Source organism: Colias croceus, chromosome 20, assembly GCF_905220415.1.
Source record: "Colias croceus chromosome 20, ilColCroc2.1".
NCBI classification, from domain to species: Eukaryota; Metazoa; Arthropoda; class Insecta; order Lepidoptera; family Pieridae; genus Colias; species Colias croceus.
Window position 1 is genome coordinate 5,126,898 of NC_059556.1, and position 27,192 is coordinate 5,154,089.

Consider the following 27,192-nt stretch of genomic DNA (forward strand, 5'->3'; position numbering starts at 1 on the left):
TTCGTTCTAAATGCTGCCAAAGACTATACATACACGAATTTAAAGTCATTTATTATAGCTCTATTTATCAAGAGGGAAATCGCGATCAAGAGAGAAATCTATAAGGAAATCTATAAAGAACATGGTTTAAGTAAAAAGTTTTTGAGAAGTTACATACAATCCCAGTATGAAATATATGTATTAGATAGTCTGTGGCCTATTTTTTTATTATTTAATAATTGTCACTGTCAGTGTCAGTGTCAATAAACTTCATGTGTCATGTCGCGTGGTGCGCGTCGTTTCTTGTTTGTGATTAAAAACAAAAAGTTTTTAAAACTTCAAAACAAAATATTTTTAACACAACTTATTTCAAGTGCAAATAAATAAAATACTTAATGTAAATACACTACTTCTTTTATTAAACTTTACAGTGAATCGATAGGCATTATAAAATAAAACATTATAATGGAAGGGCCAGGTATGAGTTTATTCCAAGGTGCTGCAAGCATTCACATAAATAATAGTGCTCAAGATAGACTGGAAGAACAAGAAGAAATTGAAGATCAAAAACGACGTAATGAAGAGGTAGGAAATCTTTAATTTCTAATAATTTTCACTATGGACGTTACATTTTTTCATCATACTTGTTAATTTTAGCTAAAACATAAACTGGCGAATGCTTTTGACGATCTCCTCGACGATGACGAAGCCAGTTCAGTGAATAGCAGTGGAAATTGTACAATGGATCACACTCAAGCTAATGGTAAGTAGTTGTACTAGGATATAATAAATTAAGCAATGTTTAAAGTAAAACTGATGTTTATTTTCATTTATAATATCAAGGTAAACAACACACAAAAACTGGACTATTACCAACTTATACTGAATCCTTAAATCATCTTAAAGAAGTCCTGCCTGTGTCTGACTCTCCTAAAGTCTACTGTGAAACTCCTAAGAGTCATATCATTCAGCATTTGAGACATCAAGAAGATCCCATCAAACTTCAATACAGTCCTTATGGAGCTGGAGATGCACAAAACCATTATTTTCCACAAGAGAGCAGAGGCAAGTTTACTTCTTCATTCTAAAGTAGGTTTAATGTGCAGGCTGCAATTTTTAAATTTTCATCTAAAATGCTATATCACTACATGTTATAAAAGACAGTGCTCCACTATGTCTATCTGTTGACTGTTTGCAATAAGCTCAAAAACTACTGCACCAATTTTTATTGTGATTTTCACCAATGTTTTAACTACAAGTTTTAGCTTATGTACTGTAATTGTAGTTAATATTTTCTGCAAACCTTTAGTAAGTATATATTCTTAGATTTACCATAAGTTATCCATTAAATGAAGTTCCTTTGATTATAGAACAACATCACCACCTTAATGGTATGAACAATTATGTGGCAGGACAAGCATTTAATATTGACTTTGAACAACTGAAAGTTATGTATGAAGTAAGTAAGACAATATAAAATTAATTTATAATATATTTTATTGAATAAAATTACACCAATGCAACACAAATAATTTTAAAGTGAATAATTCATACATTATAATGTTAGTTAGTGTTAAAACCATAATATTTATGTAGCTCATGATCTTACTAACTTTATTATTATTTACAATGATTAAACTTTCAGGGCCGAGTGAAAGAAATGAAGAACTTGGATAATGAGATTGACAGTCTTAGAGCAAGACTAGAGGCTGCAATTCACGATAAAGACAAGGCAGAGTTCTCACTGCAAGAGTCCCATGCTCTTTTAGGTTTGTTTAATAATTATTTGAGTTATGTAATTATTGCTGCCCTTTAAAAATGGTCATTGTTTTAGAAGACAGTTTGGTGTTGTCTTGCAAGGATATATAAAACAATCAAACATTTATAAAAAAAATTAAATAGTAATAAATATAATTATTGCCTTGTATTTCATTTTTACAAGATTAATATTAAATGAATGTTACCAAATAAGAACAAAAAATTAAATTGTTTTGTTTAACTTCTGTTTAATTTCTAGAAATGACTAATAAATACTTAAATGAATTTCAGCATCATGTAAGCATAAAACAATAGAAATGGAGCAACAGATTGGTTCGTTGACACAAAAGTTGATAGAAAGTGACCAAGATAAAGAACAACTGCGTCTTGAGCTACGGTCCGCTAACATGAGCCTTCAAGAGGTGCAACAACGATTGCATACTATGCAGGTAATACTTGGTTATTTCTAATATGCTTTTATAAGAGTCACTTTTATGTTTGTATGTAACTGACATGTTTGTATGAAACTGGCTTATTTAGATTTGATGTTCATCCATTTTAAATGGGCAGATTTAACTGAGACAATACTATAATTTCATGTGTTCAAGCATATTTTTAAGTTTCTTTTAAATATATTAATTTAATATATAGTTTCCAAAAAACTGTCTTAAAATTTTTCATTTCCAGTTTGTTTATTTCCTTTTTACAGGTTGCGCATTCACATGACACTGACGCTCTGTTTAGAGAACAGCAAGATCGGTAAGTTTTTTTTTTATAATTATTTCATTTCTACATAATATTTTCCATAATTAGTAAAATGTTAAATAGTTTATTCAATTTAGTGATGCTAAATATTATAAAAAAGATTACTGATCATTTTTATTTCATTTTTTGTCATTTAACAGGCATAGAGAAGAGATGGACAGACTACAAAACGAATTGATTAAGACAAAAAATAATTTGGACGATAAGGTATTTACAATGTGCACATTAATAATAATAATATATACTTAATGATTGTTTGCAAAGACAAAAATTTCTGAACATAATATTTATCTAATCTCCATTTCAACAGGATAGAGAAATAAAGCGTCTCGAAAAACGATGCATGGAGCGGGACAGAGAGAAAGAAAATATACTTATAGAGAAAGGAGCAACTATAAACCGACTCGCGAAGGAATTGGAAGCCGCTCAGAGTAGACTCGTGAATGGGGAATCAGTTAGACTCAAAGAGAGAATCAATCAGTTAACAAGTGAGAGGAACGCTTCGAGGGAACAGGTTAAGGAACTTGGGGTGAGTATTTTGAAAGGACGATGATTTTACGAAAGTGATAAGTTTTATAATACAATTTAATTTAAAAGTATGTAAAAGTGGAACTAGTGAATTGTGTGAATAATCTATAAAATGCTCTATCAAGACATAACATTACAAAGTATAAATTATAATTTGAATAAAGGCTTTTTTTTTTATTTATTGCTGCAATCTGTCGCCATCTTTGCTTGGAACGATAAGTGGCTTATGAGAAGCATGAAAAAAGAGATTTCAATTTTTTTATTTGTAAAATTTTAATGACGAATTAAGTTACTTCTTGGAAGAATTTATTTCTATGAAGTGTAACTTTTTAATTTTTACCATGATTTTTTTAAGTCTAAACTGGAAGTTACGGCCCATGAATTAGTACTTTGTCGTAATAAAATGACTACTGTACAAAGGGAAAACGAGAGTTGGAAATCAACACTGAATCAAGTTCTACATGATGTGATGCCAGAAAATAATTACAATTCTGGTAAGTGTTTCTTTTTATTATTGTTTGGAGAGTAGTATTTCTACATGCATGAAAAGTTTTGTTTTTATAAGCTGTAAGTACGTACTGTAGAGAATTAAATATTACAGTACTAACACTAATACACTTTATAAGTGTAAGTACTGTAATACTTCATTCATAGACTAAAAATCGTCAAGTTCCTAAATCACGTATTTTTTTTTGTGATATTAAATAAAATGTAATGTATTTAAAAACAGGTGAACCTCCGTCTCCCGGTAAACTGGCAACTTTGAAAGATGCATTAAGCCGCTACAAACAACAAATACAGAAAATAGGACAATTACAAGAGGAACTAAATAAAAGGTAAGTTTCTAATTTATTGCTTGAGCCTTGAATGTTTACATTTATAAATATTATTAATATGCACGAAATTTTGTTTTGGTTGACTTAAAAATAAAAAAAAGACTATGGCAATCGGGGACTGCCGCGGTAAAGCTATTGCATAGCATGCCTTCAAGCCACACCTCCGAACCCGTCGGAGTGGGGAGCGTGAGGTTTTTTCGTTACGGAATTTCTCGATTCGGTGAGCGCGGGGCTCAAGGCCCGTAATAGAAGATATGCAATAGCTTAATAAATATCTTTATTATCCTTTCTAATTCTATACAATCACAATTTTTTTTTTATGATTTAAACAATTTTCAGAGAAAAAAGATTAGAGCAGCACCGCAAGCTAGAATCCGAATTGCGTTCAAAGCTCGAAGAACAAAAAGGCATAGAGATGCAGCTCAACTCGCGCTTGGCCGTGCTGCAGAACAAACTGGAGTTACTCGGCACACACTCGGATACAGAGCTGGTGGAGACGTACAGACAGCAGAACGAACAGTTGAGACGGGAGGCGGATGATGTTAGGGGGGAAATGAAGAATGTGAGTTAAAATTGTGTTGGAAAGGCGAAAGACGCATTTGAACCCCGCCTCGTGATCGAATTTTTTTCTATTTTTTTTTTTCGGTGTTTTTAGGTTTATCGCAGATGGGATTAATTTGAGATCAGATTGCACAAAAAGGATTTTTTTATTATTGTATATTGTAATAATTAAATTATTTTATTGAAATAAAAAATAAATAACAATTTGTTGCTAAATTTGTATTTAGAGACTATTAATTATTATCGGTGTATTACTTTTACAATAATTTGAATATTACTTCACAGTTGGAACTAAAATATACGGAGCTAGAGATGGACTATGAAAAGCTGAAAAACGAGAAAGGCAGTCGAGCGTCGCTAGTGCAGGAGGCGAATGCGGATTTACTACGAGAATTAGAGAAATATAGTACTCAACTGAAAGACACGCTCAAGGAAAATGGGGAATTAAAGACTTTGTACTTACAGGTATTATATACATTTATTACAGCTTTATAATTTGTATTGATTATTCTTTACAACTTTACGATAACATAATTAGGTATTGCTACACGTATGATAAAGGTTTCTTACTTACTATCTTTACTAACTAGCCAGCTTCATCTGAAAAATAATTAATGAAAGTACAACTTAATTTGCAATGGTGTACTTAAGAAAGCGTGTAATATAAACAACAAAACATAAAAAAAAAACACTATATTTTAAGGTATGTAGTGGCCGTGATGCCGTAACGCGGGAATTAAAAGAAATGCGAACGAATATACAAAGAGAAAGAGATGAATTTAAATCACAAGAGAGAGAATATATAGAAAGAATTGAAAAGGAGAAAAGACAAGCGGAGAAGCTAAATAATGATTTGGGTAATGCTCGAGAGGAGATAGAAAGAGCCAATAAGAGAATATCGGAGTTGCAGAAAGAGTTCACAGACAAGCAAAAAGAGTTTACGGATAAGTTAAATAAGTATCTAGAAGGTAATCATTGATAATATCATAATATCATAAACTCAATATCAAGTACTTTTGAATCATCAATTTTGTTTTAAATAAATATAAAAATAGTGCGTTTATATGGATCTCAATTTGAATTGATCAAAAACACATAAGAATGGAAAACGTAATTATATAAAAATATAGCTTAATTTGTTTAGTAGGTACTTTTACTATTGCTAATAAATTTTTAAAGATTTCACCAAATAAAATATATCTCTTCAAATATTTCGTAAACTTTTTGTAGACGAAAAATGTGCGATGCGCAAGGAAATGGAAGGATGCATTCAGTGTGAAACACAATTAAAACATATAAAGTACTTAGAGGAACAACTCAACAAGTGCAATGTTAAATTGGGTAAGTAAATAAATTTAAAAATTCTATTGAAATCGAATAATAATTTTCAGTTTTAAAATATGAAGAACTATTAGAATTTGTGTAAGTAGATTGTGTTGAATTGTTATTATGTTTGATTTTTATTTATTTAGCGGCACAAGAAAGCAATGAAGCACTCATGAAAGAATTGAAAGGGAAAGCGGAATTCTTCCAAAATTATATAATGGAGAGGTTTAAAAAGATTCAAGATCAGAAGACAGTTGCAACTAACACAGAGAGTGGTGATCATGTTAAAAGTGACTCTAGTATTGAACAGTTGGTGCAAGAATGTGATGATGCTATTGCCGCTAAGGTATATAATATTTTTTTATGTTTTTAGTTTCCTTACAGCGCAAATGATCATTGGATTCCCATAAACTGCTTGAATTATATTATACTAGCTTTCAGCACGCGGCTTCGCCCGCGTTTTCAATGAAAAACCCACAAAGTTCCCGTTCCCGTGGGATTTCCGGGATAAAACCTATCCTATGTGTTAATCCAAGTTACCCTCTATATGTGTGCTTAATTTCATTGTAATCGGTTCAGTAGTGTTTGCGTGAAAGAGTAACAAACATACACATACACACATCCTCACAAACTTTCGCATTTATAATATTAGTAGAAGGTAGGATGCTCAAATGGATTATGCATAACTTCTACGAAATAACAATAAAAATACATTATTTCCTACCGGTTTTATAGGTTATAAAAAGTCTCAAGTCTAGGCAACAAACTTACTTTAAAATTCATGTTACTTTGCAGACAACTCTAATGATGAAAGAAAAAGCAATACGAGATCAAATAGCCGAAAAGTTCACACTCGAAATAAAAACGATAGAAATGAACTGCGCGCGGCGATTAAACGAAATGGAAAAGGAACAGCTCACAGCGGTCACTAAATTGAAAGATTTACTCGAAAGAAAAGCTAAAGAAGTCGATACATTAAAAGAATTCATTTTATCAGAAAGAGCGAAAGTCACGCAAATATTGGAAGCGAAAGAAAACGAAATATCCATCTTGATAAAGGACCATAATGAATTACAAGCGGAGTGTCAGAGGTTGAAAGACGATGCTGTCGATTGGAAACACAAAGCGGAGAGATATAAGGAGAGATTATCTAGATTTGGTTCGATGGAGGATGTTTTGAATAGAGAAAGGGAAGATATGAAACAGAAGTCCAGCTCTTGTGCCAAGGAATGTCAGGGATTGAAGACTAAGTTGGTGGAATTGCAGACGCAGTTCACTCAGTTGGAACATAAGCATAATAAGCTACAAAGCGATCATCAAGTGATACAGGATAAATATAGGAACGCTAAGAAAACAGTTTACACTTATAAGGTATGTTGGTGAACGATTCTATGATTTGATAATTAAATTGTTAAGGTTTGTTTGTGATCGGTTTTATAGTTTCATAATTTAATTGGTTTATATTTATAGGCTGGTTGCAGAGCTTGACCGACCATCAGTGCGTACGTCAGTCGCGCTTGTCATATGTATGGAAATTCATAAAACCGTTCATAGCTAGACCGACCATACGCGTTGTGTTGCGCATTAGTGTCATAGTCATACAATTGTTGATGCGTATCGTCAGGACCGACGGTACGCACTGACGGTCGGTCAAGCTCTGCAACCTGCCATAGACTTTATTTATAGACATAAATGGGTCCTGACCATGATGAATTAGTTCAGTGCGTACTAATGATAAAAATGTTCATTATATTATTTTACTTTTTGCAAAATAACTATGTTTATCAGTTACTAGCTGAGCTCTGCGGTTTTACCCGCACTCCACTACTGTTGGGCTTAGCGTGATGATATTATATACCTTATAGCCTTCCTCGATAAATGGGCTATCTAACACCGAAAGAATTTTTCAAATCGGACTAGTAGTGCCTGAGATTAGTGCGTTCAAAGAAACAAACTCTTCATCTTTATAATATTAGTATAGATAGGATATGCCATTTCTTTTGTTTACGATAAGTCACCCAGCGCTAGATATTTCTTATATAATTTTTATTTTTATCTATTACACAGGACTACATGGCGAAAAAGGACACGCACATAAACAATGAAATGAACAGGATACAAGACGAGTATCGAAAGATATTCGTAAAACTACAGAACCAGATCAACCACCACGTAAATTGTCGCGTTCAAGAGGAGAAGCGTGGGAGCAAGTCTACACCACAGTATGATGTTAGTATTTTATTCTAATCCACACTATTTGTGGCTTAATAATTTAATATACCTTTTTTCAGGAAACTGTCAAGCTCTATGACGTCATACTTCACTACTTCTTTAATTTCTTTAATCACACCTATCCGTATTGTTCAAATTTTATAGTTGAATATTTAATTTTGGTTTATTGAACTTTTAAAATTGTCATATAAAGATTTGTGAAAAAAAAATATTTTTCTTATCTTTACCATTTTTTAATATTTTTTTTCTGAAATGTTAATTTACTTTCAGTGTACGGAGAAAATCAACAAGTTGAACGAAGATTTCGCCCGTCTCGCTCAGTCGAACCTCAAGGATTTAAACCAGTGACATTTATTCATGTCTACATTGCGTACATTCATTTGTTAAGCATTTTATTTTAATGTTTCTCAATCCTTACTAATATTATAAATGCGAAAGTAACTCTGTCTGTCTGTCTGTTACTCAATCACGCCTTAACTACTGAACCAATTTGCATGAAATTTGGTATAGAGATATTTTGATACCCTAGAATGGACATAGGCTTCATTTTACTCCGGGACATAGGATAGGTTTTATCCCGGAAATCCCACGGGAACAGGAACTATGCGGGTTTTTCTTTGACTGTGCGGGCGGAAACCTAGTATTTAAAATTGAAAAAGTGTTGCTCACAAATTTTCAACTTTTAGGTTGAAACTAATACCGTCTGCTATTCTTATTTCGGACCAATTTTTTATTTCCAAAAATTAAACATTTAATTCTTCAGAAAAAACATATAATATTATTGTTATTCAAAACAATAAAGACAAAGTATGTACTTTGATAAAAAAACAGCTCTCAATTAAAGTACTTATGTAAAAACACGACATATAAGAATTCATATTTACGAATTCCCTGTTTAACTTTTAAAATGAGAAGAATATGTACAAAAGTAGTTAATGTTTTAGTTTTTAATATATGATCTCTGTTAGTGTATGTTTAGTTTTTAATATAATTAATCTGTGTATGAATTTATGCAAGTATCACACATTCGTTTATTTTATATTTAAATCTTTCTATGATGTCAGAAATGTAAAGGTACTCTTGATTTTACTCGGTTGCTTTTGTTAAGTACCTAAATGATAAAATTATAAATTGTCTCTTGGACTATGGTGCATATTTTTATTAAAAATAAATTTATTTTTTTGGAATCGTTGAAGTACTATAAACAGCTAGACTTATATGAATCGCCATCCCCCATTAAAAAGTCATCAAAACATTCATTGAAATTAAGACTTTATATCCGCACAATAAAGTTCAAAGTTGCTCATTAGAAAGCTCTGCCAAATAGAAGCAGGGTTTTGCACCAAATCATTTATTTTATTTATTTCTTTATTTCAGGCAACAAATGTACCTAGTTACAGCATTTATGAGTGCCATTTTTTTAGTCTAGGCACTAGTTGTTTATTGTACGTCAGTGTGCGTTATGTAACTTTTTCGAACAAATATAATACGATAGCAATAAAGCCCCAAGAAAGGAAAATTTAATGACTGTTTTGATAAGTTTATTTTTAAATTCTTTATAATATTACATAGCTTTAGACGACTCAATTCGTATGTTAACATTTATCGAACAATTTATAGTTGTAATATGCATGTAATGTTCCTGTGATATAAGTACACAGAAATGTATTTTTGTAGTATTTATTGAAATGTCTCAACATTCCCTGTTTATTCCAAATATATCATTTCTGTTCCACATGCTCAGTACAAATATTTTTAAATATTTTAATTAATGTGTCGAATTTATTTGTTATTGCTCAGTTGTTAAAGTATTGTATTTACTTATTGTAATTATTATTATGTTATACTTTTTATTATTTAATTGATTGTATCCCTAAGTATTTGTATTCAGTATTGTCTATGCGTTATTCAAGTAAAGCGTCAATTGGCAATTAAGGTTGTAAATAAAACATTTATTTTATTAAATATGTGGTTTTATTTCTTTATGTAATATTTCGACGGTACAAATGGCATTTTTGCGACTGCGCAAGAGATGTCCTTATTTCTTACATTCACTTTTAATTCTGTACCAACTTTCTTAAAGGATTCTAGAATGTATCCCATACCGACGTTTCCGCCAAGTGAAGGACTGGGGCATCCACTTGTAATATTTCCAACGACTTCACCGTTTACATTTTTCAGCACAGCACCTTTTCTGGCTGGAGCTCCTGATTCCATTCTTATTCCCACCCTTCTTTTACTCACTCCTTCCTTAATCTGCCGTAGAATAATATCTGCTCCGGGAAAGTTAGCTTCACCTCTACGTCTTTTCGCTATTAACCAAGTCAAATTAGCTTCGACTGGTGTTACGCTTTCATCGATGTCGTTTCCATACAAACACAAGCCTGCCTCTAAGCGTAACGAATCTCTTGCTCCTAAACCAGCTAATTTTACATCCTTTGATTGTAATAAAGCTTCGGTGACTTCATCCGCTTTCTCAGCTGGAATAGATATCTCAACACCGTCTTCACCAGTGTATCCACAGCGCGTTATTCTACATTCTACACCAGCTACCGAACCGATTCTACTCGTCATAAAAGTTAAATCTTCCAACTGAATGTTTGCCAGAGGTTGTAAATTCTGTGCAGCTTTAGGCCCTTGTAATGCGATAAGTGCTCTTTGCGAAACTTCATAGAAATCTACAACGACATCCTTATTTTTCTTGCGGTAAATTTCAGAAGTCTCTTTCATGTGTTGTTTGTCTACATCCAACCTTCCTGCGTTTGAAACTATGTAAAGCTGGTTTTCGTTAACTCTCGTAACGATTAAATCATCGATTATTCCGCCCTTATCGTTTAAAAATACCGTCAATGAGCTCGTACCATCAGCCATGCCTTTCAGATCTACCGGACATATGGATTCAAACCAATCGATACAATCTTTTCCATGTACGTTCGTTTGCAGCATATGAGAAACATCGAAAATGGATGCACTACTTCTTGTAAATAAATGAGATACGGATACGCTCATATCAGAGTACTGTACGGGCAAAAGAAAGCCAGCGAAATCAACAATTTTACCACCACGCCTTTCATGTAATCCATATAAAGGAGTCTTGAGCGCATGTTTACTCACATCACTATAAGAACGAGCATTAATTATTGTTGCAAGAAAAAAGCTTTTAGAATTTAAAATACGTCTTGTAACCATGATTTTAATATTTTGTGCTTCACTCTACGAATTATGGTCTAAACTGATGATTCTTATCTCAGCTCATTTTAGTGCAGAGGTCAAAAATTAATAGTAAGATAAAGCAACTTGTTTGGTTACTTACGTTAAAATGTTTGCTATACTATCTGAAAGAATACCTTGTTGACTATATTTATCACCTATCACAGGATCACAGGGAACATGACCCGCCCCCAATCGTACCAGTTAAGACTAAAAAAATGTTTGTCATACAATATATGCAATAATATTGCGTGTTGTCTAAAGTCTAACTAACAAAGTTTCATGCTCTAACCACGCCTGAAACTTATAGCATAGCTATGCGTGTAAAATGTTTTTATTAATAACTAGCTGCTCCGCGCGGTTTCACCCCCGTGGTTCCACTCCTGTTGGTCGTAGCGTGATGATTTATAGCCTAGCCTCGATATTTGGGCTATCTAACACCGAAAGAATTTTTCAAATCGGTCCAGTAGTTCCTGAGATTAGCGCGTTCAAACAAACAAACAAACTCTTCAGCTTTATAATATTAGTATAGATAAATGTATGCTTCTGGATTTGACTTTGTTATCACATGCAACAATTACATAATATATGCACTATGCAAAATCAAGCAATTAATTATTTGAGAATTAAAGCTAGTGCCTTAACTCAATAATGGAAACAACAAATAAAAAACAAAAATTCAAATGAAATAATTTATTATCTAATTAAGTACTACTAGCATTATCATTAACTATTTTTACATAATCTTCATATGTCAGAAGTTCTTTTTTTGTTGCATCAGATATTGCAATACTTGACAACATGATAGCAATAAATCCATCAGCATCCGGCTTTTTCTTTAATAATTCTGGATTCACAACTAACTCTTCATTGACTTCTATAAGAGTACTCTTCATACAACATGGTACATCAATGCCAGAACCATCTTCATACTCAATTTTACAAATTATAGATTTAGGAGTCAGCATCTGTCCACCTTTCTTACTTTTCCCTTTCACAGAATTACTGAGCCTATCAACATTGCCCACTGAAAAGTTCAGCTTATATTTTTTATTACTTTTAAAAAAGAAATGGCTTGGTGCAAGACATAATAAAGCAATTCTGTTTGAATGAAACATTAACATAATGTCATTATTCTTAATACCATTGAAATTTACAATAAACCTTTTGGCAAAATATCTATCTGTAAATGACTTATGATTGATAATGCTATCCGCATCTATGGACTCCAAGATGTTAGAAACCATTGTGAAATGTGAATACAAGAAAACTGAGTTTTTAAAGAATATTTAGATGTTCTTTTCTCTATCTTGTTGTGCTAATATTCTAGCTCGAATTGCTGCGTGTTTTATCTTAGACTCTTCATAATTTTGTTTTTGTCGTTGCAGCCTCTCAGCTTTAAGACACTTTCTCATATCACGATCGTAATCATTACAATAACCAACGAATTTCAAGAAGGAATGCTGAAAGAAAAAATCGCTGTTTTATTAATATAACAAATAAACACATTCAAATCTTTATCTAGCAATAAAAACAAAACATTATGTAAGGAAATAATTCCAAAATCTCATTTCTAACATGTTTCTAACCTCTATATGACAATCCTGCAATTTCCTTATGAATACATTGCATTCATCAGTATGTAAATGCGCAGATAAGTCTGTGTGCATCACGTATAATAATAATCTGTAAATCCGTCTTAAAATATGACTAACTACTACAATTACCTACTTACTTGTTCGACACAAAAATTATCGAGGTAGTTTTTGGGTTTTATTTTTATCAAATCTTATAAGTCAATGTCAGTAAAATCAGTTGTCAAAACCACAGAGCAAGTACCTAATATAGGTAGGGCATTGTTATGTATAGGTCAAAACCACAGGTCAAAAGTTCAAAATCATTGGTCAAAACTCAAAACAGAGACGTCATTTATATATTTTTACCGTGTTGCCACGCTTTAATATATTTTGTTCCTCAAACATTATTTTCATGACTTTATAGACAGGGATTTATGCTCTAAGGATTTATGGCTTAAATAGACAGCGCAGCAGCGCTGATTGAAATGTGGAGAGGATTAGGTACTGCACATGGTTACCATCAACCATGCAATTATACCATGATATTTAGTAGAGAACAAGTAGGCCGTCACCAGCGTTTATTAGGATATCGATTTGCGATCTCGCCCACAGTATTCTCTAAAAAAAAACTGTACAGGTTTTCACTTTACTAAGTACGATTTTATTATAAATATAATCTATCTATCTCCATCTTTCTACCCAGTAATTTTTTGCCTTTTTACCTCTACTTTTTTATAGACTAGCTAATGTAGAGTTAATACTAATTACGAACTCTATTTATTTATATATTTATTATTTATTAATACTTTATTGCTCTGAAATAACCTAAATAGGAACTTAATCTAATTATTATTAATTAAAACAAATGGTGGACTTATCGGTAAATAGCTTCTTCCAGACCTGTGTTCCAGACAACCAGACGTACGGAAGGAAGTTAGTTATAGGAGAGGAATAGGACTAAGTACATTAAGTCTGCCGGTAAAAAGGGAGGTAAATTCAAAAATCTACGTAAGCTCTATTTCATATCAAAATGATTTTGTTACTCGTAAATTATAATGAAATTATATGGAATTGTAAAAGTATTGGTAAAATTTAGGCTCTCGTAACATTTTTTATCGTTTATTTACCTTACGTTATGGTCTATGGAAGTATACAACATAAAAATATTTTTTTAAAGTGTAACTTATTATTCTACGTTTCTTGCGCTTATTACTTTGCTTATTACACGGAAATAAGTCGTCACTGATCATTGAGCTACTATTACTTCATTGATTAGGAAAATGTAAATGCAGAAGATTGTAACCGAATCATTTAGAAGCTTAATTAGAAACGAATTTAGTAAGGTGTAATTCTAAGGGTGTAATCGCATTTAGTTACTAAAAAGTAAAAACATAGCTGACTAATTGATTTTTCAAAAAGCCCAATATTTTTATTCATTTTATATAATATTTTATTTGTCATCAGGGGTTGGGATATTATTAAGGAAATAAATCATAATAAAACTTCCTCAGATTATGATAGTATCTTTTGAAAGATCGGTAAATGGTTATCGCCACAAGACATATAAAAATATATAAAACAATCTCAAATTCGTTGATAATTTCTGCGTCCGGTGGTTCTAAACTCATCAATTATGTAAATAATCTCCACCGTCTCTTATCTGATTCAGTTAGGTTAGGTTAGCTACTAAATTAAGGACAGTATCATCAATAATCATAATTACTTAATATATTGAATTCCTTATTTTTAACTCTTACAAAATTTTAAATGTGTAGTTTGAATTCCTTATAAAATAGAAATAAAACAAAATTATTTTCCTGTATTTTTATTTATTACTTAATAGTCAAGTCTTATTCTAACAAAGACATGGGTAGAGACCGCACTATAATTAATATGCGAGTGGATTTTAACTATAGTGCATTTCAATTCAATAAATAAAAGTATTTATATTTCACTAACAAACTTTATAATAATGACTAGATTAATAAAAAATTACGTTCCGCCACGAATAGAAGTGAGGTGTTAATGAGGATATTGGAAGTGTCCGTTCGCTAAAGGTACTACGAAATCAAAATGAAAAACACAAATTCACGTCACATCATTCACGTCGAGAGTATGAACAAGCGAGTATTGAAGCAAATAAACATTAACAACGAATGGATGTAAATCGAAATGCGATTTAAAAAAAAATTGATCGTCGCCGAATTGGTGAGAGAAATGCAAAATGTGCCCAAAAGGTGGGTCGTTCCATTCGCTAGAATGAGAAGCGGGTGCGGTCGCGGGGTGTTCAACTCTTGGGCATGCCCTGGGGCGTGGCGGTCTCCACCATCTTCTTGTACTTGCCGACGAGCTCGGGCAGGTCGTAGGCGATGGCGACGTCCAGCTTGTTGATGGGGCAGCCGCGGAAGTACGTGCACGTGGCTGACAACTGCTGGAATTCGTACAGCGGGTTCAGCCGGAAGAAGTCCCGGTACGTCTCGGGGTCGGGGAGGTCATACCTGTACAAATTGGATACGTTAACGATATGGACATTTATTCAATTTTTATCAAGGTTCTTTTTAATACGTCACCAGTAAAAGGTAATGAACATATAACTGCGTTATTTATTTGTGACCTATCCTATCTATTTGGTTCAGCCTTTGAGTTAAGATTATCGATAAATCAATTATTTTTGTTAAGATAATTCTATTACTTATACATTATTTAACATGTACAATATAAGAATGGAAAAAAAAACAGATCGCAAAAGGTTCAAACTATATAGATTTTTCCTGGTGACGTTAAATTCGTTACTATCGTATATTATCGCTAACAATATGTATACGCACCTAGAAATGTTAGTAAGTGTGCTGAGACCCTCGTAGATGTGATAGTTCTGAGGATTTTCAATAATAGCATCAGCGATGAGTTTCCGGTTGCCGAAAATGGTCTTGTGGTTGTAATATGTTGTGAGATAGCAGTCGACCATCTTTGCGTGATTCCTCACGCGCACCTATGAACAAAACACATAATATTTGTAAACTATATAGTATATAGGTACCGTGTATAAAAAGTGTAATTAAATATGTACAAAAAAGTTCTTTTTTTAACCAAAAAAAGCGAAATAATTAATCTTATCACAATCTATAGTTACACATTTATTATCTTTCACCTATATTTGAATTTTAAACCTAGATATAAATATCACACAAATCAGTGGCTTATTTTTGTGATCAACACATCTCCGTGATGCAATAAAAGAGAAAACAAATATTTGAATTTCAAACTTTTAACTTTGGTTCACGCCTCTAATACAAGATAAAAAAAAATAGCCTCTACTATTGTCTGTGCTACTACAAACACCAAAAAGTTGCCAAAAAGTCTCAAAAAACTCACCGCAAATCGTCTAGCGCTCGCGATCTTATTCTCAATGCGCTTATCCACAGCTTGCCTCAGGTCCCTCAAGAGCTCCCGCTCTTGGGCCTGCAGCAAGCGCACCGGAGCGGTCGCCTCAAACGGTATCGACCACAGAGACACTGTGTACATTACTGGCGGTTGGGGGGAGCTCATGAGGGGCGAAATGTTCCAGATCAGAGCGCTCTGTACCCGCATCAGCTCTTCTGGCTTCACGCTATCCGCTTTGTTGAGGACGATGCGTGTCTGGAATAGGTTAAATGGAAGTTTTGATACTAAGTTGTTCTCAATCAGAAACGTACAAGATTGCGTAATTAGATTGACTTGATAGCATAATGTCTCAAGTTTCAACTTTGCAAAATATTTGTTGTAACTTCCATAAATGTGTTTCCTATTATTTTAGACGATTCATAGGGGAAATGAACACGTGTGCCGAGCACACGTGTCAGAAATTAAACTTCTTTGGCAAGATTCAAAGATACCATAATCGTCGCCTTACTCCGGCGGTATTGCTATGACGCGAAGTTGAAATTTTACTCTCAACGCGTCTAAAGAAGTTTTATTTTAAAAAATAGTTGCAAAAATATAATAATAATTGCTAGCCTAAACCATTAACTAATCGCTAAATCATGTAAGTATGAATAAAATATGTTACCTAACATCAAAATAAATATCTATGTGCATACAGTGAAAATGACCGATGAAAAGTTACACTGGAACGAATAGAGTATTTGTTTTTCGTATAGTGATGAAACATTGAAAGATCGTATTTAAAATCTAGTTCAAGAATTCGAAACGAACATCTCTGCGTTTATTTATTGCTCGATGAGTAATGTGTACAAGGCAGTGTTTATCACGCTAGTTTCAAGTCGGTTCATAAATCATATGCAGACGCAATATATTAGGTTTTACATAATAGAATATTATTTCAAACAGAGATATTATAATTGTCGTTACTGAAGAATATATTGCGTTACTATGTCAAGTTGTTGAGTCACTATTTCGTACCTGAGATTCCCTGCCCTTCAGTTGGTCGAGAATAGCCTCAGTTTCAGGTCCAACATCAAGTTTGGATGGGTCGTAAACAAGGAATATAATATCGGCACGGTCAATGAACCACTGACAAGCGTCATTGAATGGGAAGACACGGGAAACTTGTTTCCGTACTTCCAGTATTCCAGGAATTTCCACAATATTGACCTAAAAACGAGACAACACACAGATTTGAAATCAATATTTTGCAATTGATCAACATTTTATGTTCATAATATACCTTTAATTTACCTTTTCTAATAATTTACTGGGGTATTTCAATCCTCTTAAACGTTCTTCTAATCCTTGTCCGAATTTCTGCAGCCCTGAGAAAGTCCAGTCAGCGGCTAATTGCGTGCCGTCCAATACTTCTGGATCTTTACCGTGCATCAAAATATTGAAGTATGCTGGAGACGGTTCTGCGCCTGTAATTAAATAAAAAATAATTAAGAAATGCTTTTTAATTAAGTACATATTACTTTTTCAATCTACATCATGTAAAAAATATATGCTAACGTTTGTAAAAGGTGTGTAAAGCTCACCTGTTCTTAGTGACCACTCGGTAAATTCCAATCCTGTAAGGTAATTCAAAATACTCGACTTTCCGCCACTCCAAGGTCCCATAAATAAGACTAGAGGTTTAGAGAATATTTCGGGGTCGCCAAAGTGCCTGTTGCTCAAGTCTCTATACTTATAAAGTCCCTCTAAAGGTTTTATGGAATTCTCATAGACCCTCTTCAAATCTCGAAGAACGATATCAGCTGATTTCTCGATGATAAGTTCTGATTCACTTGCTTCCTCGTCCAAACGCAATATTTGGATGATATGGTCTCGGCTTCTTAAGTTTTCGGGAATTTCACCAGTCTGAAAGGACACAATATGAACAAATTAAAATTTTAATATACGCCATAAGACACGTAATTTAAGGCTTTTTGAAAGCGCGAATTTTTTTAATGTCATAATTTTTTAGGAGTTTTTTTCGATTATATGCGATTATCCAAGTAGAAAAACATTACCAGTAACAAATCTTCCTCAGGAGCGCCTTCAGCCTCCTCTTCCGAAGCAGCTTCTTCAGATGGCTCTTGTCCTTCTTCACCACCTTCAGTTTCACCTTCCGCAGCGTCAGTTTCTTCGCTTTTCTCTGCTACATCTTCTTCACCTTGTTCTGCTGAGACATCCTTTTCTTGAGATTCTTCTTTTTGTTCCACGGATTCACCTTCTTCTTCTTTAGATTTGTCTTCTTCTTCTTGAGATTTGTCACCTTCTTCTTGAGATTTGTCACCTTCTTCTTGAGATTTGTCTCCTTCTTCTTGAGATTCCTCAGCCACCTCCTGGCTTTCTTCTACTGTTTCATCTGTTTCAGGCTTTTCTTGAGATCCATCTTCTTCTTCTGATTTTGTTTCTTTACTATCATCGCCTTCTTCAACTTCCTGTTCAGCAGCTGGTTCTTCTTGTGATGCTTCCTCGGATTCTTCCGCTTTTCCTTCCTCTTCTAAAGATGCCGTTTCAGCTTCTTCACTTTCTGCGCCTTCCTTACTTTCTTCTTCTAATCCAGCTTCCTCTTTGCTGTCTTCCTCTCCTTCTTTACTATCTTGTGTATCGTCCTGAGTATCTTCTTGGGTATCCTCTTTACTGCCATCGTCTTCAGGAGCTTCTTCTTGTGATTGTTCAGTACTTTCTTCCTGTGTTTCGGCTTGTCCTATTTCCTCACCACTATCTACACCAAATATTAATATAATTAAAGCTAATTATGAGCATAAGGTTATTTTTATTCGACTCGTGTGTATAAATTCTTATCACACGAGCATTATGAATCGATTTAAAAAAAGAATATATTAAACATCAGTATTGTTGTATTGGATATTAATAATTTAAGAAAGAGATTTCAAAATGTGGGCTATTACTGAATTGTTATAAAAATAGCATGATCTGATGATCATTGTACTATAACTTTTAATAATATTTACTTTAATTTAAATTAACAACAAGACTTACGATATCTACATGAATAAAGAACTCGCACTGACGAATTTTAATTGTAAATACCTTTTTCGTCTTCTTGCTCATCAGCAGATGCTGTTTCTTTGCTGTCTCCACCTTCATCTGCTGTTTGTTCGGCGCTCTCTTCTCCAGTTTCATTCTCCTCCCCTTTATTATCTTCTTTCGATTCGTTGTCGGCTGAGACTTCTTGTTCGTCTTCGTAAGAGACTTGAGACATGTACGGCTCATCAGCTACTTCTACAGATGGAGCATCTTCTACTTCTTGACTGTCAGCTTGCTCTTTACTATCATCGTCTGGTAAAGCAGCTCCATCTTCCGTTGAAATGTCTTCTTTTGTGTCATTATCTATACTTATTTCACTAGAATCTTGTTTTTCTTCTGTATCTGAAATGCCGATTTGCATTGAGATCTTATAAAGATTAAGAAATATAATGGAAATCTATCACATATTTACATTAAGCTATGAACGTTTTTATTCTCCATTATTTATTCCAGTCAATAACCACATACACATTTTATTACAGATTTATATTACCATATATTTAAAGTATCGTAATAGAATGTGTTGATGTAATATTCGCCATCTGCAACATGTTCTTAGAAAATTTACATAATCAAGGATTGATGTAAACATAACATACCTGTTATATGAATATGACAGCTTATTATTTATTCATAATAAGAAGCGAAAGAAGCGATTTTAGGACAACAATTTTAAAAACAACATATTGTAGTAGTTTAAGATACCTACTAAAAATTTAAAAGCTTTAAAGTTAAACCATGTCTTGTAAGAAGATAAAGTTTTATTACAAAAGCAAAACACTTTTTACATTTACATTCACACTTATTATTGAGTAGGTAGTAAATGTAAGTAGGTATGTAAAGCACCGGGAAGTTTAATGGAGCCTTATAATGGTTAAGGGGAGTCCTTTCAGCGAAGCGGAGTAAAATTGGTTTGCAAGATCAAATTTTTCATGTATTTGCAATTATATGACGCTTCTAGAAAAAATAATCAATACACTTCAAGATATTTCCTAAAAAGTGTGCTAATTTGTTACACAACCACGTGTATTTTGTTCGATCATATAAAATCATAAAAATAGGCTAAAATAAAGATCGAAAACGAATTATTTATTAATGAAATTTCTGATTTTGGAAATAATTTTTATATAAGGATATGTATTTTGATGTACTGCAGAAAACGTGCTAAATTTTGGTTTTCTACTGAAGCCCTGTAATTATTAAATACATATTATATCTCAGAACTTAACGTTGCCCAGCGTTTTCTTTACAAACCGCGCTGCCCGCTACCCCGCCAGTCCTGATCAGGCGCTTGCTAACGTAGGACCTGTGTCAAATTATCTCCGCTCGATTTTAAGTTTTGAGTAAAGATAAATTATTGAAAATGGGTAACAAAACAAACAAAATTCGGAAGAAAGCAGTGTCAGTATCACAAAAAAGGACAGGAAAAGAGAACTAGTATGTAAATTGAGTAATATGATAAAAACGTAGTTACTTGATGCCACAGAATAAAAATATCAGTTGGTCATAAAGTTTCACCTCGTATGCTTTTATTTCAAAACGATAAAAGCTGCGTTACTGTGAAATAAGAGTTTAGTTTATAATAATTTGTTTTATATATATAATACTAGTGGTCCGCCCCGGCTTCGCCCGTGGTACATATTTCGCAATAAAAGGTAGCCTATGCCTTTTCTCGGGTATCAAAATATCTCTATACCAAATTTCATGCAAATTGGTTCAGTAGTTTAGGCGTGATTGAGTAACAGACAGACAGACAGAGTTACGTTCGCATTTATAATATTAGTATGGATTATTATTACGTAATTGGTGTATTATTTGCATAATTTTGGGGTATAATTATTAATTACAGTTGTTTATTTTAAGGAAAAAAACAATAATGATTATTTGTTAAAAAATAATTGATAATAGTCAAATAATAATGATTATTGACTAATAATAATTATTAATCACTACAGTAAAAGTTCCTTATTGGCGGGGTATATGTTCCATAAAATATATGCCTCGAATACAGAAACCGTGAATACGGAATGGTAATTATTATATGGGATTATAGGTTCTACGTTATACGTTCCTAGGTGACGATTGAGATTTTTTTCGTGTCTCATTTTTTTTAGTTGACATTATAAATTTATAAACTAGGAAGAGTGCAGTAGACGTTACTCGATCACAATTATTTTTGTAACGAATGTGAAAGACGAAACCTATAAAACACGCAAAGCGGCTTTTACTATAAACGGAACTACATTTAAAAATATACTTTATTTATTGAGTTATAAGGTTGCTTCCATTCTGTTTATTTACATTCTCAAAAACATCAATCGCGGCAAAGGCGGCTTGCGACAAAGGCGGCTTGGGTCAAAGGCCTCGGCGATATCATTAATTAACAACATAATATTATGTACTTTAGGCTAACTTGTAATAAGATCTATTTTACTTTCTTATTAGTCCATTTGACAAGGATATTGTGTTAGATACCTATTGGAATAATTTTATTATTATGTATGTACTTATTAAATCCGCGAATAAAAAAATTTTTAGTCGCGAATATAGAAATTGGGTCGCATTTTTTTAATTCCCGAATAGTGAAAACGCGAATAAAGGAAGCGCGAATAAGGAACTTTTACTGTATAATAGATGATAATAGTTAGTTCATAATCATTGTTATTATAGTTCATTGAAAAGTTACATTTGGGGTTGCGTTTTTTAGGAGGACGCATTTTATTTTTTTGATGTATAGGGGGGGTTAGTGTGAAGCTATCACCAAGTTTGTGGGGTCGCCACCCTTGTCCCACGGCCGCCATCTTAAAAATAGCGCTTAATATGGTTTTTATGATATATCTCTTAAACTATTAATCTGATAAAAAAAAATTGTCAACATTATTTGTTGCAAATTAAATTTTCTACAATTTTGGTCCAGTAACTTTTTGTCATAGAACTATAAATAAAAATGTTATGAGTGAAAATGTTCAGAAATTAGCGATATTTATATTTTTCAATAAAACTTTTTTTTTTTATAATTTTACGAAGAAATAATATCAGACCATTTTTGTAGATTGTTGTAGTATTGTAGTTATATTGTAATACACGCGCTCTATACTATTCTAATATAATACTCTAAGCTTCTACTGGTAGCAGCAAGTAATATTTATTAGTTACACCAAGTACTTCCATAATTATGTTGTGCTAATTAATAAATTCCTAGTACCTACTTATCTCAGTTTATAAAGTTGTAAATGATTTCTTTATTTACTTTTATATTTACAATCTGACACAAACACTTTTACATTGCTTACATAATAAAAATTGATCACAATTTACTTTTGATATAAGTATTTTACACTGTGGCATAGCGCTAACGTTACGAAAAACAAACGACGCGAGGAGCGCGAGGAGCGCGTGTCACGCGAACGGCCCCGCACACCTCACCTCCAATCTTGCCTCGCGTTGAAATACCTCGCGTTAATTAATGATTTACATTGATTGTGTGTTCTTTGATGCTGATTGCCCATTAAACCTACATGATATGATGATAGCTATGTTGTTTGCGGTTTGTAATATGTACATCAAAGCAAAAACAAGCATAATCCCTAATTCTTGCTGGGCCCGCTTATTCTATTATTACTGACCAACGCAATAAATGGGTGACGCTCACTACTGCCCCAGTTAAAATAGAATCAACAACTGTAAAACTTGTTCGTTCAATTCGAGGTTATTCTAGTTATAAACCAGCGAGATGAACATTTTTCGGATTGACGTCAATAATTTGTTTTACGTCATCCGAAAATTAAAGTTGGGATCCTAATTAATGTGCTAATCGAATGGCATTATAAACTTAACTCATATGACTTAATATAATGAGATCAACTAATGTATGTACATAAGTTTGCAACAACAAACTGAAAAAATATCAATTAGTGACTTTATAAAAATATTATTACTTCTACTAGATACCTAAATTTGCGTTATAGTACAAAATAAAAAAAAATCAATTCGTATATCTTCAATAGAATTCTTCTTGTAATATTAAATCTAGTCAAGAAAAACTAAAAACTGAACGGCAAAGCACAATAAAACTGATGAGTAACGATAGCGATTATTGTTATTTTTGGCATCGAGATCAGAAAGATAGATATTTTTTAGTCAACTATTTATGGGTTATGATAATAAAAATAATGAGTATTGTGTTCATTCTTAAATGAAGTAATACTAAACTAAGGAATAAATAAAAAATCAAATTACTTTGGCAATACCTGGTTCTGTATCTCCTGACTCTAGCTCTTTAAGAGCTTTCTCGATGTACGGACGGCATTGTGATTCTAAAGGTACGTCGTCATCGGCTGAAACAAATGTTTTGCACAACATATAAAAGCTTAAATATTTTGACTTCCATCTTATAGGTACATATCAACCTAAATTAGAGGTCACTGGCGGGGAACGTACTGCAATAGTAGGTATCGACCGATTTACGAACCAATTAAGTAATCAAATAGTTTAATGAATATGAAATAAAATTCGTACAGTAATTGAAAAAAAAGCAATATAGGCACAGGTAAACTATTAGAAAAGCTGAATTTAACTGAAAATTTTACTTAAACTTTTAAGTAACTAAGCAATTATATATTTGTCTCTATGTAGAGACATAATTTTATGGTCTAGAGTAATTTTCAATTACATAACAAAACACCAACAAAAGAAATATGTGGTTGAATAAATTGTCAGCCAATAATTACTCGGGAATTTTGTAATTACCAACTGAAGGTTGGCAATGTGTTGCTTTTAATTACAATTAAAATAGATTAGATAAATTTAGAGAGATGCATCTTCCTTTGTAAACTTCGTTAGAGATTTTTTAATCACAATACTTTTAACGACGCTATTGACATTGCAACGTTTTATTTTAGTATATTGTTTTTAAAAATAAATGACAATTAGGTACACTAATCACTAATGTATCATCGCTTATTGTATGCCTATTAAAAAAATTAATAGCCCTTCAAGAAGCAATATTGCGGATTTTAAAGTAACTATAAGGTATTCGATAAATAATTTATTTATGCGAATTTCGCTAATTTTGTTAACTAGCTCATAAAAATAAACTCTATCTTCGATTGTTCGAAGTAGGCAGGTTTTTCTTTTTTTTTTAAAAAAAAAGGTAAGTACCTAATTCAAATGTAACTTTAGTTTTTTAGTCCTTTTCAGCTTTCTTATTTAATAAACTCCTTTTATCTAGTTTGTATCTACAACTGTTATTTTAGTTAATAGTCTCATAAGTTACAATTTTTTATTGTGTTAATTTCCTAGTTTTACATCGAGATACAACATATAATTTATCGGAGTACCTATATCACACAATGCATCCATTCTATCAAATACCTAAAAAAAACAATCAAGACAACAGCAACGACGGATTACAATTTCATTTTTACACCAGATAAAATGTCCGGAAGAAAGCATCAAAGAAATAATTATGTTGTTTAAAATAAATATTTTTTTTTAGTTTTTTATGTCTGTTTTTAAGGGCTTTTAAATACTAGTTCTTAAACATGGACAATTTTTATTTATACAATTAGAAACATCATATTAGCGTGAAGGACTCATAACAACGTCATCTGGAAGCTCTTGTATTTTTGGTCAGGGTTAAATATTTATGAACAACAGTTTCCGCTACATTTATAATAGGTATAGGTACTAGCAGTCCGCCCCGGCTTCGCCCATGGTACCTAGATGTTTGAGTTTTCTCGCCATAAGAACCATCCTCGTAGTTACTTCAAGGAATATTATAAAAAAATTATTATCAAAATCGGTCCAACCGTTCACGCGCGTAATGCCGTGACCAAAGAAAACGGGTTTCATTTTTATATATTAGAGATTGAGTAGGTAATCGCAATTATAATAAATCTCTTTCACATGTGAAATATTTCGTGATTTGATTATTTTTATATGTAAAATACTCAACTTTTATGCATAGGTAATGTTTGTTTATGTAACTACCCTCAACAGTTATTAATGTAGGGCGTAAAAATATTTGATTAAGGACAGTTATGTGACCTCCAGAAATTTAAAAACAGCAATTGACATTGTTTTTCTTATTTATAAGAAGTACATAAAATACTCAAATCATAATAATATGATGACCTTGTAAGTTTTTGATAGGTAGGTATATACGATGCTGATAATTTATATTGTACCTAATAGTAGGTCAGCTTTCTACATATTTCTGTTGAATTGATCTCTTCGCTACATCGTCAAGTTGCACCGAAACATACTTTTGATCTGAATAGTTTCATACTTGACAATAAACATTTTCTATATGCGATAACAATAACCACCTAAGAACCTGTTTTAATGTAGGAATAACATCCTCCTCTCCTTTACCTAATTAAAATTGGACGGTTATCAAACTCAGATGCGATAAAATTATGTAATAATTACCTTTACATTGTATGTACTTGTTTTCTTACTGTATACAATATAGGTCAATTATTATGTAAAAATTATGATGTGACCTATTTCCGTGTCACATTTTTATAATGTCGTCACGATCCTATCGTTTTTCACAAGATGGCGACGCATAACGACAATTCCCTGTATTTCTATTTATGTAGCTATGACGAGTCGAATGTCTGGCAATTACATATCCTCGCTCTGCTCTCATTAGCATCATGAATTCAATAGGACACAGATACGAGATAAAATGTAGGCCAAATCACCTTGTTATATGAATATTCGCTTAAGGTTATCGCCAAAAATAGAGCACAAACGCGCTTTTTACATAATTTCAGCGCAAGTTACGCCGAAAATAGCATTAGTGACGCAGAGCGCACGCAGAGAGCGCGCGTCCCACTCGTCCCCAGTCGAATATTGCAAGTGAGCACTCGCTCGATCGTTGAAAACTGAAGTCTGAAACTTACCTCTCGCAGCGAGCGCGAGCGTCGACACGGCAAACAACATGCACAACAAATACCTCCATAACTTTAACCTCTTGGTCCACATGTTTAATGTTAAGCCTGGTTATCCAGGCTATTTAGTCATTTGCACTCACACTCGCGCACCCGATCCGTCGTTGTACGGACACAAAACACATCTACACTGAAACCGAAAATTTCACTGCTCCGATCTAACCCGGCATGCAATGTTGAAGGAATGCATCCCGCGTTAGAACTCCATTGAAATGCGGTCAAAGGCGATTTAACAAAATAGAAAAAAAGTTGAAAAATTCGTTAATTAATAGTTTAATGATAGCTTTATTATTAACCGCAATTAAATGGCCGTCATGTGGGTAACGTCGAGAAAATCGCGTCTGTGCACTCGGTTACGTCGGACGTACTCTATTTCCGGAGACAGCACAGCATCGCTGGTCGAATGGGTACTGGCGCAAGAGCAGGCGGCTCCCCGCGCAGAAAGCTCCATAGGAACTCGTGCCAAGCGCAAGCGGGTAGCGGGACGCATGCGTCCGTCACAGGGACATTCACGTTAAATTCTCTCCTAACTCAAAATTCACTACAAGAAGACCTAAGTTGAGATAGGATCATCCTATAAAACTCTTAAGTTATCTACCTACTTGATCACATTCAATAATCATGATCATCATTAGCCATTATTCATACTGAAAAAATTGATGTATGGAAAGTTTACAGAATTAAATTAATAAAAAAATAATAATTAAATACAATAAGCCTAGCTAGGAAATATCAGCGACAGTAGGCTCCCTAAAAATGTTATGGATCACCACCCATGTATAACAGCGTACTCAATCGAAGCTTATGTGTAAGACCTCGTAGTTATTTAATGTGGTTTATGTGGATTCCTTATGTCGGCAGGAGCTAAAAATAATTGTAATCATTAAAACTGAAAAAAAATATGCACAATGAATGCGCTGTGAAGGTTACTGAAAATATTAAAACACAGTTTCGACTATAAATATGTATTGTTCTCGTTAAACCGCAGTAAAA

The 27,192-nt window shown here is 32.9% G+C and overlaps 4 protein-coding genes across 8 annotated transcripts; 1 reads left to right on the forward strand and 3 right to left on the reverse strand.

The window, feature by feature from the left end:
* Positions 1–256: 256 nt before the first annotated feature.
* Positions 257–8,407, forward strand: LOC123700826 (intracellular protein transport protein USO1). The gene is made up of 19 exons (XM_045648169.1): positions 257–564; positions 637–742; positions 823–1,044; positions 1,350–1,438; positions 1,625–1,748; positions 2,029–2,186; positions 2,447–2,496; positions 2,643–2,709; positions 2,813–3,031; positions 3,386–3,524; positions 3,761–3,866; positions 4,206–4,428; positions 4,713–4,892; positions 5,131–5,395; positions 5,658–5,768; positions 5,900–6,099; positions 6,549–7,124; positions 7,821–7,982; positions 8,256–8,407. The coding sequence occupies exons 1-19, from the start codon at positions 445–447 to the stop codon at positions 8,331–8,333; spliced, it is 3,195 nt and encodes a 1,064-aa protein (XP_045504125.1). The 5' UTR covers positions 257–444; the 3' UTR covers positions 8,334–8,407.
* A 1,533-nt stretch (positions 8,408–9,940) lies between these two features.
* Positions 9,941–11,243, reverse strand: LOC123700827 (aminomethyltransferase, mitochondrial). Its single transcript, XM_045648170.1, has one exon. The coding sequence runs from the start codon at positions 11,172–11,174 to the stop codon at positions 9,960–9,962; it is 1,215 nt and encodes a 404-aa protein (XP_045504126.1). The 5' UTR covers positions 11,175–11,243; the 3' UTR covers positions 9,941–9,959.
* A 630-nt stretch (positions 11,244–11,873) lies between these two features.
* On the reverse strand, positions 11,874–13,020 carry LOC123700732 (protein Abitram). Its single transcript, XM_045648049.1, has 2 exons — positions 12,931–13,020; positions 11,874–12,658 (listed from the first exon to the last, which is right to left on the reverse strand). Exon 2 carries the CDS (start codon positions 12,440–12,442, stop codon positions 11,900–11,902), a length of 543 nt encoding a protein of 180 aa, XP_045504005.1. The 5' UTR covers positions 12,443–12,658; positions 12,931–13,020; the 3' UTR covers positions 11,874–11,899.
* Positions 13,021–14,581: 1,561 nt separating this feature from the next.
* Positions 14,582–26,648, reverse strand: LOC123700703 (sarcalumenin). Of its 5 annotated transcripts, none has more exons than XM_045648011.1 (11): positions 26,568–26,648; positions 26,152–26,329; positions 23,491–23,577; positions 19,244–19,582; positions 18,214–18,914; positions 17,740–18,061; positions 17,450–17,622; positions 17,174–17,365; positions 16,148–16,411; positions 15,601–15,764; positions 14,582–15,270 (listed from the first exon to the last, which is right to left on the reverse strand). In XM_045648011.1, exons 2-11 carry the CDS (start codon positions 26,231–26,233, stop codon positions 15,060–15,062), a joined length of 2,535 nt encoding a protein of 844 aa, XP_045503967.1. In that variant the 5' UTR covers positions 26,234–26,329; positions 26,568–26,648; the 3' UTR covers positions 14,582–15,059. The 5 variants fall into 5 exon arrangements, with proteins under 5 accessions (XP_045503967.1, XP_045503966.1, XP_045503969.1 ...); XM_045648010.1 differs by having other exon boundaries at positions 26,496–26,607; XM_045648013.1 differs by having other exon boundaries at positions 26,152–26,324; positions 26,568–26,591.
* Between the last annotated feature and the right edge of the window lie 544 nt (positions 26,649–27,192).

Coding starts and splice junctions, on each gene's coding strand:
- LOC123700826 (XM_045648169.1), top strand. CDS start 445: ATGGAAGGGCCAGGTATGAGTTTATTCCAAGGTGCTGCAAGCATTCAC. Junction 743..822: donor GGATCACACTCAAGCTAATG/GTAAGTAGTTGT, acceptor TATAATATCAAG/GTAAACAACACACAAAAACT. Junction 5,769..5,899: donor CAAGTGCAATGTTAAATTGG/GTAAGTAAATAA, acceptor TTATTTATTTAG/CGGCACAAGAAAGCAATGAA.
- LOC123700827 (XM_045648170.1), bottom strand. CDS start 11,174: ATGGTTACAAGACGTATTTTAAATTCTAAAAGCTTTTTTCTTGCAACA.
- LOC123700732 (XM_045648049.1), bottom strand. CDS start 12,442: ATGGTTTCTAACATCTTGGAGTCCATAGATGCGGATAGCATTATCAAT.
- LOC123700703 (XM_045648011.1), bottom strand. CDS start 26,233: ATGTGGACCAAGAGGTTAAAGTTATGGAGGTATTTGTTGTGCATGTTG. Junction 19,583..23,490: donor GTCAGGAGATACAGAACCAG/GTATTGCCAAAG, acceptor TCGGCATTTCAG/ATACAGAAGAAAAACAAGAT. Junction 18,062..18,213: donor CTGAGGAAGATTTGTTACTG/GTAATGTTTTTC, acceptor GTGTCCTTTCAG/ACTGGTGAAATTCCCGAAAA.